Genomic DNA, 13,751 nt, shown 5'->3' on the forward strand with positions numbered 1-13,751 from the left:
AAATAGTAGAAATTGGCCAAATAGAGATAACACGCCGAGGGAGTTTAGCCATCCAGTTTACAGTTTGTTATCTCTCTGTTTGGCCAATTTATACTATTTCCAGCCGCGCCCTCCAGCCTGGTAGAGGCTACTAAATTCCCACCCGCCCCGGAGCCTGCACAGGTGGCTTAACCGTCTCATAATTTCCAACATACCGCAAAGGTTATCCTCCAGGATCTGTCCTCTGTCGCAGCTCAGAACCGCGTCCGTGTCCAGGTCTATTATCCCCACGTCTTCTCCTGCCGAACCGCTCACTCGGGCAAGAGCCAGCATCTGACCTCTCCGCCGTCCGCCGGCGGTCAGGGCCATGTCACCCAGCTGTCCTGTCTGGGAACAAACCCATGTTAATAGAACAGAGACTAAGGGTATCGTTGAAGAGGTTCATCCCAGCCACGTAGAATTATCAGTTAGTAGAATATGCCTTATTCAGTGACTCTTTTTGTAAGGTACGTACCTCCAAATTTTCGATGTCCACTGTACATCTTGATCATAGAGTGAGCTAGTCTCGTGTTCTCGCGAGAACTAGGCCGAACTAGGTGTAATACCGGGCCGGCCGCTAGGAGCGGAGATTTAGTCAGGCTATATTGCAGTCCTCCTTATTCCATATCCATAAATGACGTTACAGTATATATTAAATTTTGCATAGCAATGGACTATAATAAACTCATTCACTCAATGGTATAGTTGGTGTATAAAAACGATGGTGAACCAGAAGAGGAATTCGACCTACCCGAACATCTTCTTTCGCCTTCTTCACAATTTCGTTCATGTCTTCTTTTAGTTGTTTCATCTTCTTCTTAACCTCCTTTGATTCTCCCTGTACAGGATCTGCGTTCTGTGAACAAGAATCAAAAGATCACAGGTAAAAGATAATGACATATTGATATGCCATTATTAAGTTTCTGGATGCCTGGATTTTATTTTGCTGTCCCCCCTCTATGCTGAATTTTTGGCATTAGGCAATTAACAACATGTATCTGCCATTAGAAGTAAATATGAAAGAAAATAGTTTTATCATTGACTTAATGTTTTTAGTTGTTTAACCTTTAGGACCTGTACCTTTTTTTTGATATGGCAACATGTAATCACAAGACGTGGTGACGGCACACTTTTTTCAACTTATACTAATGCCGCCACCAACACAGGGGACAATACAATACTTATGTGCAGTGAGTAAAGTCGTGTAAAGTGCCTTTTCCAAGGGCACAAGATCGGTGGCATGTCAGGACTCGAACCCGGGACCTCTTGGTTCCGAGTCGAGCACTCTGCCGCTACGCCACACGACCCCACAAACGGTACCTTGTACTTCGATGAAGGTTAGACATCCAGGTAATACAATACGCCAAAAAGCAGTTACTCAAGCAACTGGATATGATTTTGGAAACGGTCAGACGTTTCAGCTAGTATCCACTAGCTTTCGTCAGTGACTGAGAGACCAGAGGAGAAATGAAGGTTTATAAGCACTAACTATTGATTGGTATTGAAATAAAGTAAAGACATATCAATAAATAGTTAGTGCTTATAAACCTGCATTTCCCCTCTGGTCTCTCAGTCACTGACGAAAGCTAGTGGATACTAGCTGAAACGTCTGACCGTTTCCAAAATCATATCCAGTTGCTTGAGTCACTGCTTTTTGGGGTACCTTGTACTGTGTCTTGATGAAAAGGCGGATGGTGATGAGTCTGCCGCGTCTCTTCACCGATCGTTTTTTCCTGGCAGGTCCGTCCAGTCCCCCGTCTTCCTCGGGAACCCAGTCCACCACGATGTCTTCGTCCTTCTCGCCACAGAACACGGCCACGTTGTCCACGCTACAATTCACGTTGCCTGGTGGAAACGAAGACAAGTCCATGTACCTATAGCTAATGTCACGCATTAAGAACCTTCACAGAACACCAGCTGAACAAGCAGTTCAGGAGCAGTCTGACCAGACTTAGGCAACGTCGACATTTCTATACGAATCGAATCGAATTTGAGTTCATTTTGAGTCAAATGTCACTATCAACCACACCCTCACCTACTTACGAAGACCAGCAAAACATCAGTCATCCATGGCCAAACTTCACATCAACACCAGAATGTTTAAACATTTTGAAACATTCGGCGGGCGCCAACGAACAGTAGCGAACTTGGCAGAACACCTGCCAACCTTCCTCCCGACCTACTGCCGACAACCATGGTTGGTGGGCGTTCTGCTAGTGTTCGGCAGGCCAAATTCGTGAATGTGGGACAGGGGATTAAAATCCAGATTCAGGTAAATTCATGGAAAACATGGCATGCCCGTAGCCAGGATTTTGAATGGAGGGTTCTTCCCACTGCTTGAGGGGAATTTTGAATTTTGAAAAATGAACCTTCTAAAATGGCATTTCGTCCATTTTTGAGAGGATTTCCAAGAAAAAAAATCAGAGATAAATTTTTATTCAATGACAAGGGAGCAGTTTTTCTACGATTCCAGTCCATCTTTTCAAGAAAAATCTTGGACCTTTACATAAAAAGTGGACCAAAAAGTGAGCCTTTACATAAAAAGTGGACCTTTGAGCCTTGTGGGGGGGTTCTTCCGAACCCTCCTGGCTACGGGCACGCATGGCATTACATACATACATACATACATACATATACATAATTTTCAGGGTATCTCACCTACACAACCGCCGTACCTCCCAAACACCGTGCTGTTGAAGAGGTCGATAAAGTTTTGTTTGATTTGCTTCTGAGTCTCCTCGTCCTCACAGTCTCCGACGTAGTACTGGAACTCAATTCCTTTGGAGTAACCTGGAATTCGTTTCACTGAAATAAAAACAAGACATGAGGTGATTAGTTGTCTTACCTACATGCAAAATGGAGGAATTGTTTTTCGTTTCTCTCTCTCTCTCTTTCACAGGTTTTTTTCGTTACATGACCTACACAATGGATAACTTTAGGCCTAGTGTGCTATGGGTCTGACTAACTTGACAGATAAAATCTAGTGTTATTTCCCTTGCACGATGAATAAAGACCTGTAGATATAATCAAAATGAGGACACAGTCACCATCACACAGAATCTACATATTTTTTGGATGTTTGATGTCTGATGCCTTGTTTTTCTGTATAATTCTCTTCTATATTTTTCCAATCTATAATGAGATGGAACATGCAGATAATACAGTCAAATGCAGAATTAGTTTTATATGTTGTACATATTGTAATTGTCGTGAATCTGCATGTTCTGTCTGTACCTACGTTGTATTTTTATGTATTATGTAAGATCAGCACAATTCAGCGGTCCATAATATAATTTTTATGTACTGCTGCTATGCTGATCGCTGTTTTGAATAAAGAATAAAGATACGTACATGAACAGTCTGGCCATTTGGTCTCCTTGCCTGGCGGGTCGGTTCTCCATTGTCCGGAGGACCCACAGACATACATACGAGCCGGTTCCGTGTAGAAATCAAATCGTTCCTCACACTGTACACTGCAGAACTGGCCATAGAGCCAACGGTCGCATGAGAGAGCGCCGTTGATTGGTGGATCTTGATGGGGGCATCTTGTAGCTAAAGATGCAAAATACACAAAAAATTAACAAGGAATGTGTAAAGTTATATCCTCATTTGTGTGTTTTATGATGTGTGGAGCACGGCATCAGCTGGATTTTTTATCTGGTATTCCACCATGTGTTGTTATTGTTGCAATTTGGACAAAGACTAAACTTCATTTAACCTTAAAGCTCTCATGCTAAATACTTTTGTTGATCTATCTGGCGACTTTGCGTTTACTTTTGTTCATATATTTTGTCCTCAATCCTACTTTACTAGATTTACGATAGTTTGCAAACCAATGTAGCTTACATCACACGCACATGGGGATTTATATTTATCAGAAAGGCAAAGAGTTTTCTCATCTAGAAAGGAACTACAACAAAACAATCATTTCAGAGCTCTTTGTGAAAACAATTTGGTTATAATAATAATAACCTTTATTGTACATTCATGCCCTATCTGGCTAAGTACAGGTGAAGATGAAATGGATACATGTTTGTAGTACAAACAGCTCTAAAACTACTCTAATACAGAGGTTCGGCTTCTTCTCGTTTCTTTGTGATGTTAAAACTATAATTTTAAATGGGTTTGTATAATACAGGATGATCAAAGCGCATAAGAAAGATAAAATTTTCAATATTAGGCAAGTATATAAAATGTTCTCTTACGGGTCACTGCCACGGAGAAACGGCACTCGGCGGAGTTGTCGTGGGTATCACGTGCTGTACACGTGACCCAGGTCGTCCCCCAATAGAAGCGCTGCCCGCTGTCCTTGTCGCAGTTCACTCTCACAGGTTGTTTGGAGTTGTCAGTAAAAACCGGCTCAGTCCAGTTCACACCTACAGACTCGTCCTTTGTTTCTATCTTGATATTGGAGCAATGTTCAGTGAGCTTGGGATCCTCTGTGTCTATGAAGAGAGGTAAAAACGTAAGGATCAAAAGCTAGCAACGTTTTTTAATGTTATTCACATGGATTTTTGAGCATTAGATAGGAAGCACTTGTTGTGCTTATGTGAATCCGCTGCTCATAAAACATAATACAAATAATGTAAACATAAGATGACATAAACTACAACATAAACATAAAATGAAAGTGGCTGGCGCACCAATACCTATAGCATAGCATTGATGAGATTGGTCAAATCTTCCAGAGTGATGAATATAGTTGAACATAGTATCAAAGATACGGCAGTTGGTAGGGTATGGGAGGGAGGGGCTACCTGTAAGAAGTAAAGTGCATAATGTGGCGTCATTTGTGTTGAGTGGGTCGGAAGGGAGTATGTTTTCAAGATGAAGGCAATAGCAACGGGTTCCAGTCATTGAAGCCTGCTCTACAGTAAAGTTTGGGTATGGCAGGTTCTAAAATTAGTTACAAATAGCATTTCTCCAATATTGATCTGTACCATAAGCCCTGATATCCTTAGTTAAGACATCCAATGCGATGCCAGGGCAGCAAAACTAGAAATATTCTGAATAAGGCAAACTTTGTGATATTGACACATTTTACTTCACATTGGCACATTTAAATCAGCATTTCATACTTTGGGAATTGAAAACTACAGAAACAAGCCCCAAGATGAGTCCTTTTCCGGGTGGCACCCTAAAAATCAGCCAAGGGCCCCTCCAGGAACCGTTTTTCAACAGCATTTTGGGAATTTTTTCTCCATGAGGGTCAATATACATTGGTATAGTGTGGTGTCAAATCAGTATGTAGATTATGACTAGAATATTGGCTTTGAAAAGTCGGGTTTCAAGCCCTAAAAACTGCACTGGATGCCTTTAAAGCTAAAGTAAGTCCCAGAAACAACCTATTGATACAAGAAACGCATTATTAGCCGAGGATTTCAGAGTATTTGCTTTGGAGAGAAAGATGTTTCATTGAAACATATCAAGACATGTATTGCTTTAATAGTTAGACGAGTCTCACTAGTACTGTTGAATCCAGAACCGTACGTGCCTTCTTTATCCTGAACTATTTCATTCCATTTCATTTATTTATACAGGTTAGCATGTCGCCATTGTGGCGCTTTTCAAAGCTCCTTGTGTCATACATAACATAACATAACATAACATAACATAACATAACATAACATAACATAACATAACATAACATAACATAGCATAGCATAGCATAGCATAGCATAGCATAGCATAGCATAGCATAACATAACATAACATAACACAGCACAGCACAGCACAGCACAGCACAGCACAGCACAGCATAACATAACATAACATAACATAACATAACATAACATAACATAACATAACATAACATAGTAAAAGGTAACTTAAGTACAATCCAAAGGTAGTTATGATAAAAGAAACGGAACAGACTAATACAGAAAACAAACGAAATAAATATGACAAATGATATAAATGATAATGGAACTGAATTTGCATATCAATGTCTATAAACAAAAGTTGAAAATTAACAACAAAGAAAGCATATTAACTGCTGAGTGAAATAAAGGTGGTCTTAAAGACACTGAGTGTTTTTGCATTTCTGACATGGGGAGGAAGTGAGTTCCAGAGGACTGCACCGGAAAAAGAAAGCGATCTCTTTTTGTACTGCAAGCGAGTTTTGCACTATGCTCAGGCACGGTTCTGGAGGGTCAACTTGTATCCAGAACCGTGCCTCAGGGCACATCTACCGTCCTGGAGACTTTCCAGAACTTCCAACACTTCAGTTGACTGTGTTCTACGACCTACAAACCAAGAAGTGCATGCAGTAATTTTTGATCGATCTAAGGCCATACCGATTTAATTTTATGGATGACATCCACGCGCGCATTGATTTTCGCCTGTCGCCCTCAAAAAAAAAAAAAAGATCACGTCCACGGAGGCTCTGGCCTGGCACTAGGCCTGGGTAGTCCATGGTAGTCAGCGACAAAACGGAGCCGAGCACCCAAGCTATCGAATCCGAAGCTCCACGACTCAAGAACTCAGTACATACGGACAGTACCGATTAATAAATTCCGCAAAAAATCCAGCATTTGCCGGCTTGTCGTATACGTCGCTACGAACTGCCGCGAATTCACAATACCAGCCTTGTATTCCTGTGGTTTAGTAGCATTTTTATTTTGGGCCGGGATTTTTTTTTATTCGCCCGCGCGCACTAGTTTGGGGGTCTTCAGAGGATGTCATCCATAAAATTAAATCGGTGTGGCCTAATTGCTAAGACAAGCAATGGATAGTTGTACTTAGGGGCTAATTTACTCCATATGCCCTTGTGGACGTAGTGCGTAGATTACATTGTTAAAACTTCTCGTACTTGTAATCCTAGCACTGAGTTTGTTTGAGCTGACCTGTAACACACGCTCATACACGTACGTGTCTGCTGCTCTCACCAGGTAAATAGGTTACCTGATATCACTTTATACCTGATATGACTTTTAGATTGTATTTTATCATGTATTGTGAATTTTATACTTGGATTTTAAAGGCGGATCTGTAAGCAATGACGCAATTCAGGTTTTGATTTTATATTGTACCTGCTATGTCATTGGTAATAAAATCTGAATCTGAATGGATTTCTTAAAGACAACCTAGCACCTACCAACAGTAATATTGCTAAGTAATGACAAAATGTCTTTAATTCTATCCTATGATTACGAAGCCTTTCAAGTTGCATCTTTTGCCATTAATGTAAAGGTATCAGACAATTTGTCAGGGTAATTAAGTGAAAGATGTGTTCAAACAGACAGAAATTGATGAATGTGATGTAACGGTTTATCACCTATGTACACATGTATTCTATACTCATGTCAATAAAGACAAGAGATGCAAAAAAAAAGATAACCTACCTAAGACCTTTACGTCGAATGAACACGTGTTTTCCATGCCGCTGTCATCAGTGAACGTGTACGTGACGACAGTCGGCAGCCCAGTTGTGATGGGAAACTTGTGAGGAGGTTTGATGCCAGCCGGCGTCACGGTCATCTTGGGTGTCTTCCCCGAGTTGTCTACAGCTGCAGGAACGGTCCAGTCGACAGTCAGGTAGTTCTGACCCTCTTCTGTACTGTTCACGATGTCCGCTGGACAGCCGATGACCAGGCGTGGTGGTTGTTCATCTGTGTTTGGTGGAGAAAGTCACATTTTCAGACCGTGCATCAACAAAAGAGTGTAACAATTCATATCATGAAAATAACACAAAATGTACTCATTATTAGTTTCGTTAACTTTTCGTCTCTTTTATATCGTACTTTTCGTTCCCAAAAGCTGCTCGGCCGGGCCCCGGTTTAGAACTATGACCTCAGCATAAAGTTTTACACTTAGAAAATAACAATGTATTTGCTAGTACTGAATTAGCCTTTGATGATGCAGGTATTACTTGTAGAACCAAGAGTGACTGCTATCGTGTGCATCTCATTACACGAATGCCTAATCTTGATCGACAAATACTTTCTATACACATGTTAAACTACTTATTATGGGTTCACCACACCACAAAGTGGTGGTGAACCCATATTGCTTTTTCTGATGTTTCTTCTTCTCCTTCTCCTTCTCCTCCTGCCATTTTTTAAATGGATTCAGCTTCTTCATTTTAGGGCCTAAGGTCCTGAAATTTGGTATGGAGGTACAGTGGGCAAATACCCTTAGGCGTTTTTTAAATTTTTGTAATACAGGCTTTTAGAATGGTTTTATTTGAGTTTTTTGGCTGTGTTATAGCAAATGTATTACTGTGTTAGTGTGCCGTGTTTACCACGTCTGGGCATGAGTCATCACAATGGAATGCAGGGCATCAACCAATAGGCATGCAGCTTTCCTCTATACTTCTTGCTGATTGGCTGTTGGGATTTAACTTGATTAACACCTGCACAGAGCATTTCCACCTGCACAGAGCATTTCTTGCTGATTGGCTGTTGGGATTTAACTTGATTAACACCTGCACAGAGCATTTCCATACTGACAGTATGTCTTTATTCAAGTGTTTTGGTAGGTATTTCAAGCTTTTCTGCTCCAGCATTGGAATGCGGGGCATGAACGTTTTTTTTTATTTTGAAAATCAACAGTTTGCATTATGCAATTAAAAATCCTAACCAATAAAGTAGGGAATAGCTATCCAACTGTTGTTTTAGTTGTATGTTACTTCATATTATAGTTATATCAATGTAAATCATTGTTTTCCCTTGTGTTTCTCATTCTTTCCCTGCCATGTCGTAAAATGTGGTGAACCCATCGCTGTATTTGCTCCAAAGCAAATATTGGCCTTTCTAGTATCTGTATCTGTATCAGTAAAGCCGGTATAACCGCCCTTCGGCGTAACACACCAGCTTCGCAGCTAGCTATACCACACCGAACGACTTGTTACACTTTGCTCATTTAATTGCAAGAGTTGTATAAAGCTTTCTAGTGATGATACCCTTACTGTGCTTGGTGGCAACGAGTTCCAGTCTACGATAGTTCTGGGAAAATACGAGTTTTTGAACACCTCAATTCTTGGTTGATAAGAACTGTTTCTCGTTCTTTTCTGGGCTGGTATCAGATACTTAGAGGTTGGTACGTACACCAGTTTATAAGTCATTTTGTACATCATGCACAGTCTGGACATTCTACATCTTTCTTCCATCGACCCCCACTGTAGGTTTCTTTTTATTTCCATTACACTAGCACCCCTTTGATAGTTATCTGGTATATACCAGTCAGTACGTACCTATACACGATGGTTGTTGGTTGGACCAGCTGCCGTCTTCCTGACAAACTCTGTTGGCAGTTCCGTCCATCCTGTAGCCATCTTGGCAGGTGAACTGACAGGCCGTGTCAAACTTCTGGGCCTCACTAACACAGGAGGACGGACTCACGGTGGCGTTTACCACCATCGGTAAGGCGTCACACTTTTTAACTGGCAAGAAAAAGAGATAAATAAGTAAAAAAGCATAGAATCGCCTGGTCATTCAGTCTCACTGGACAAAGTAAGAATCCTGGACTCAGAACCGGACTTCTTTGCACGAGGGATTTAAGAGACCACCTACATCAGGGCGTTACAACCATCCCTCAACAGAGACGGGGGGCGCCACAGACTTTCTGCAACCTATGATCCACTGCTCACGGAGTCACGTGTGTTACCCACGTGACGTCACGGAAGCGGTGGATTGTTCATTCCTTGACAAAGACTGGAGTTGTACAGTCGAAAATTTGGGTGAGTCCAATTTTTGTTGTGTTGGAAATTACAGTTTAAACTTGCTGCTTAAGTAAAAAAGCAGACTTTATTTTTCGACAATAGGCGTAATTTTATGAATTTATAATCACTTAAAACCTTGAACTGCAATGTCCTGCATTTTTACAGACGCCAATTTTGTCCGGCTTCAGAAAATGTACTAAAATATCAACATAGTTGTAGCTTCCTTGTGTATTTTCTAACAATAAACACGTCAAATGTATTCAAAGTAAAGCAGCAAAGGCCTCAATTGGACCATCAAAATGATTTCTATTGAAAGCAAATATAATATACAGGAACAGAACTTATCCCTAAGTCGCCTTTAATTTCCTACTGAAATTAAACTGAATCTATTATGTGACATACCGAGACATTTTGCCTCTGTGCCGTCCCACTTTCCTTCTTGTAAGCACTTCCGCACACTGCTCCCCTAGCATATAGAGAAAAGCATTGAATACTCAGTAAGATAACATTAAAATTGACTCTGTTGAGGGTCATTAATGGATGTACAATGTACATAGTACATAAGAAAAACGTTATCCAGGTCTTAATACCTTATCGACTTCAAAGAATATCAGGCCTCTTACTAGACAGCTAACCTTACTTCCAAACACGTGCACTGTACTACTGATGCACCAGACACGTGCATACATTAACAAACATATCGTATACAAAAGCAGTATTATTTCTGCATTATTGGCCGGTATGTGTACGATGTCACCCGACAAAGAAACGCACAGGAAATTGGAGATTTCAGAGAGAGAGAGAGAGACAGAGAGAGAGACACACACAGAGAGAGAGAGAGAGACAGAGAGAGAGAGAGACAGAGAGACAGACAGAGACAGACAGAGAGACAGAGAGACAGACAGTGACAGACAGAGACAGACAGAGAGATAGAGACAGAGAGACAGACAGAGACAGACAGAGAGACAGACAGAGATAGAGAGACAGAGACAGAGGGAGACAAAGAGACAGACAGACCCAGACGTATAAACAACGCATGGGCACGTACCTGTAAGGTGTATCCTTTGTTACAGGTGAATGTACAAGTGGTTTCATAAGGATATGTTCCAGTCGCCTGTTGACCGTCTGACGTCACACATGCCCTTTGACCGTCTGACGGCACCGCCAGACCTGCACACTCTATTTCTAAATAAATAAAAAACAAACAAACAAAACAAATAAACATTACAACAGAAAAAGCCAGACACATGTCACTATTGACAAATATCTAAATAAGATGTTCAACAGGACGACCCCCCTCCCCAAAATCAGCTATCGCATCAAGAGATAATATTATCGTTGAAGAAACGTTATGAAGCAAGTTTAAACTGCAATGTTCAACACAACGAATCGGACATACCCAAATTTTCGACTGTACAACTCCAGTCTTTGTCAAGGAATGAACAATCCACCGCTTCCGTGACGTCACGCAGATAACACAAGTGACTTCGTGAGCAGTGGATCATAGGTTGCAGGTTGTTGGAAATTTGGGTGAGTCCAATTTGTTGTGTTGGAAATTACAGTTTAAACTTGCCTCATAATGAGTTCTACCAACACAAATGAACTTTCAAGATAAGGTTGAAGAAAAGTGTTTGTACGTACTCTGACAGATAACGGGGGCTCCACTCCAGGTCTTGTTGGCGTGACACGTTCTTTCCGGTGTTCCACTCAACATTTTGTATCCGTAGTTACATCTAAGAAAAACACAATACATAATCCACTGTCTAATTCTACTCCATGGTATGGTGTTTCACTTCTATGTAAATGTGATGTTTTACGAAGGCCATTTTACGGGATTGATAAAAAGTCATGAGTCACCTTGTAGTGTTTCTGGTGACATAATGCCTGTTCAGTGACCTTTAACCCCTGAATAAGCCGCCGAGTGAGCGACGCCAACATGGTGACAAAGGTGTAGCTTGAATTTCAGTTACATGTATATAAAGCGTACACACATTCATGTATACAGCCGAAACCAACTTTTGCTTATTTTTCACTTTCCTTGATAAGGAAAACGCTACAACTGTACTAAAGAAAGACAGTAACTTTGTAAGTGATTCTTACTGGAATTGGCACGTGGTGAGATACTCGTTGTTACAGTTTGCTGGCTGCACGGTTCCTCCATCAGGAGCCTCCAGTCTGGGATCACAGCGAACAGCTGTTCAACAAAGTAACATGGGTTAAAATCATCCCATCACATTGCATCATCAAGAGAGACGGGTGCTGATATAGGTTACTTTCGGTGATTAGCGAGTTTAATGCCTCATTCTTTGACATGCCCATTCTATGCAATGCCATTATGACACTCCAATAATGGTAACTTCAATATAAGATACATCTTTTCTAATGCACCTGTTATGACAGTGACAGTTGACCAACCTAACGACAAATGATCTAAAAGTTTCTGTTAAAACATCCATGTTACTTACCATCAACATTATCTAGACCACAATAGACTGTATATGTACTAAAGCCTGTTTAGACGATATGCAGTACATGTTATTGTGGTATTTTAGCTCTGAGTTTATAGATATCTTCTCATGTTGTTTCTCAGGTCAGAGGTCATCCGCGACGGTGAGACACCCTTCGCTTCGACTCCGTCAATTTTATTCCCCAACGCAAGTATTATTTCAGTTTTGACTTTCGTTTTACGTTTTCTATGTTGGCCAAAGCATACTGTTTTCAACAGTCACTTTACCCCTTCTCAAATTGCTAACCAAAGGCAAAAATAAGCCAGAAAACCCCCGTGTTACTTGTGCCGTGGCGAAGAAGCATGGATGGTGTCTTCCGACGTGCGTCAGTGTGTTGAACAATAGCCCTTACCGATTGCACATATAGAGGGTCGTAGACAGCTGATAACTACTTCAGGTAGTAGATAATTTTGTGGACAAGCAAACTGTAGATTAGAAGAGCTGATATTATAGGATACAATTTAGGATTCCGAATAAGCCAAAATGGCGCCAAACTGTTAACGACCAATGAATTGAGTTATTGTTATAAGTTACGCAAAGTGGACAGTATTCTTATACGAATCTTCCTGGAGTCACCATGGTATCGTTAAAAACAGTGTTAGATCTTGTTAGATGTTATTCACTGCTAGTGGCAGTGGTAGTTATAGCTGTAATTCCAAAGTCGCGCCATCGGCAGCTACCTTCGCAAGCGGAAGATAGGCTCGCCCTGATTACCTGCAGCTGGCAGTCCGCACCTGAGCATCCCCCGGCGCTCGGCTCAGCTGGTATGCATGCGATCAGCAACATCACCCTGAATGGAGGTCGATCGACGCAACGTACACAGACTCGCACCTCAACCGACGTATCAACACTGCTGGCTACGTATACGATAGTTCTGCTGCTGTCAGGTGATATTCACTCCAACCCTGGCCCGATAGATCTAGGTCTTATTAGTAAAGGACTTCACGTCGGCCACATTAACATAAATAGCCTAAGGAATAAAGTGCATGATATCACAGACTTATTATGCTCTAACAATCTGCACATTTTAGCCATAACAGAGACGCACCTCGATGACAGAATTTGTAATGGAACGCTAAGCGTAGCTGGCTATACCCTGGTAAGAAGGGACCGTAACAACAAAGGTGGGGGCGTCGCTCTATACATCAAAGATAGCATACCATACAAATGTAAATCTGAACTAGAACAACCAGAAATCGAAGCAATTTGGTTACAGATACATCTACCCTTTGTCAAGCCCATTTCAGTAGGATGTATTTACAGACCACCGAACGCCAAAATTGACTATCTACACAAAATCACACAAATGCTTGACACAGCAACACATGGCGACCAGGAAGTCTTAGTTTTAGGGGACTTTAACATCAACTGGTCTGATACCAGCTGTCCCCTGAGGGGAAAACTCCACTTGGAATCGTCCGCACTCAACATGCAACAATTAGTTAATCAGGCGACAAGAATAGCGCAGACCAATGGCAATCACATATCTAGAACATGCATAGATCTCATCTTTTCTAATAAATCAGACACGTTTACCAACACAAAAATCAAGTCCCGCTAGGTTA

General features: G+C 41.2%; 1 protein-coding gene across 2 annotated transcripts in view; it reads right to left on the reverse strand.

The window, feature by feature from the left end:
• The window catches only part of LOC109479998 (sushi, von Willebrand factor type A, EGF and pentraxin domain-containing protein 1-like), a 45,844-nt gene that overhangs the window by 23,253 nt on the left and 8,840 nt on the right, over window positions 1-13,751 (reverse strand). For both annotated transcript variants that reach the window (XM_019782096.1, XM_019782097.1), the window contains exons 7-18: window positions 11,780-11,873; window positions 11,321-11,412; window positions 10,728-10,864; window positions 10,082-10,145; window positions 9,212-9,400; window positions 7,362-7,628; window positions 4,224-4,463; window positions 3,370-3,570; window positions 2,677-2,823; window positions 1,682-1,863; window positions 770-874; window positions 195-366 (exon numbers count right to left, since the gene is read on the reverse strand). In XM_019782096.1, the coding sequence (XP_019637655.1) occupies window positions 195-366; window positions 770-874; window positions 1,682-1,863; window positions 2,677-2,823; window positions 3,370-3,570; window positions 4,224-4,463; window positions 7,362-7,628; window positions 9,212-9,400; window positions 10,082-10,145; window positions 10,728-10,864; window positions 11,321-11,412; window positions 11,780-11,873 (1,890 nt within the window). The remainder of the gene's footprint in view (window positions 1-194; window positions 367-769; window positions 875-1,681; window positions 1,864-2,676; window positions 2,824-3,369; window positions 3,571-4,223; window positions 4,464-7,361; window positions 7,629-9,211; window positions 9,401-10,081; window positions 10,146-10,727; window positions 10,865-11,320; window positions 11,413-11,779; window positions 11,874-13,751) is intronic.

Source organism: Branchiostoma belcheri, unplaced genomic scaffold (assembly GCF_001625305.1).
Source record: "Branchiostoma belcheri isolate BF01 breed outbred unplaced genomic scaffold, Haploidv18h27 scaffold5, whole genome shotgun sequence".
Lineage (NCBI taxonomy): Eukaryota > Metazoa > Chordata > Leptocardii > Amphioxiformes > Branchiostomatidae > Branchiostoma > Branchiostoma belcheri.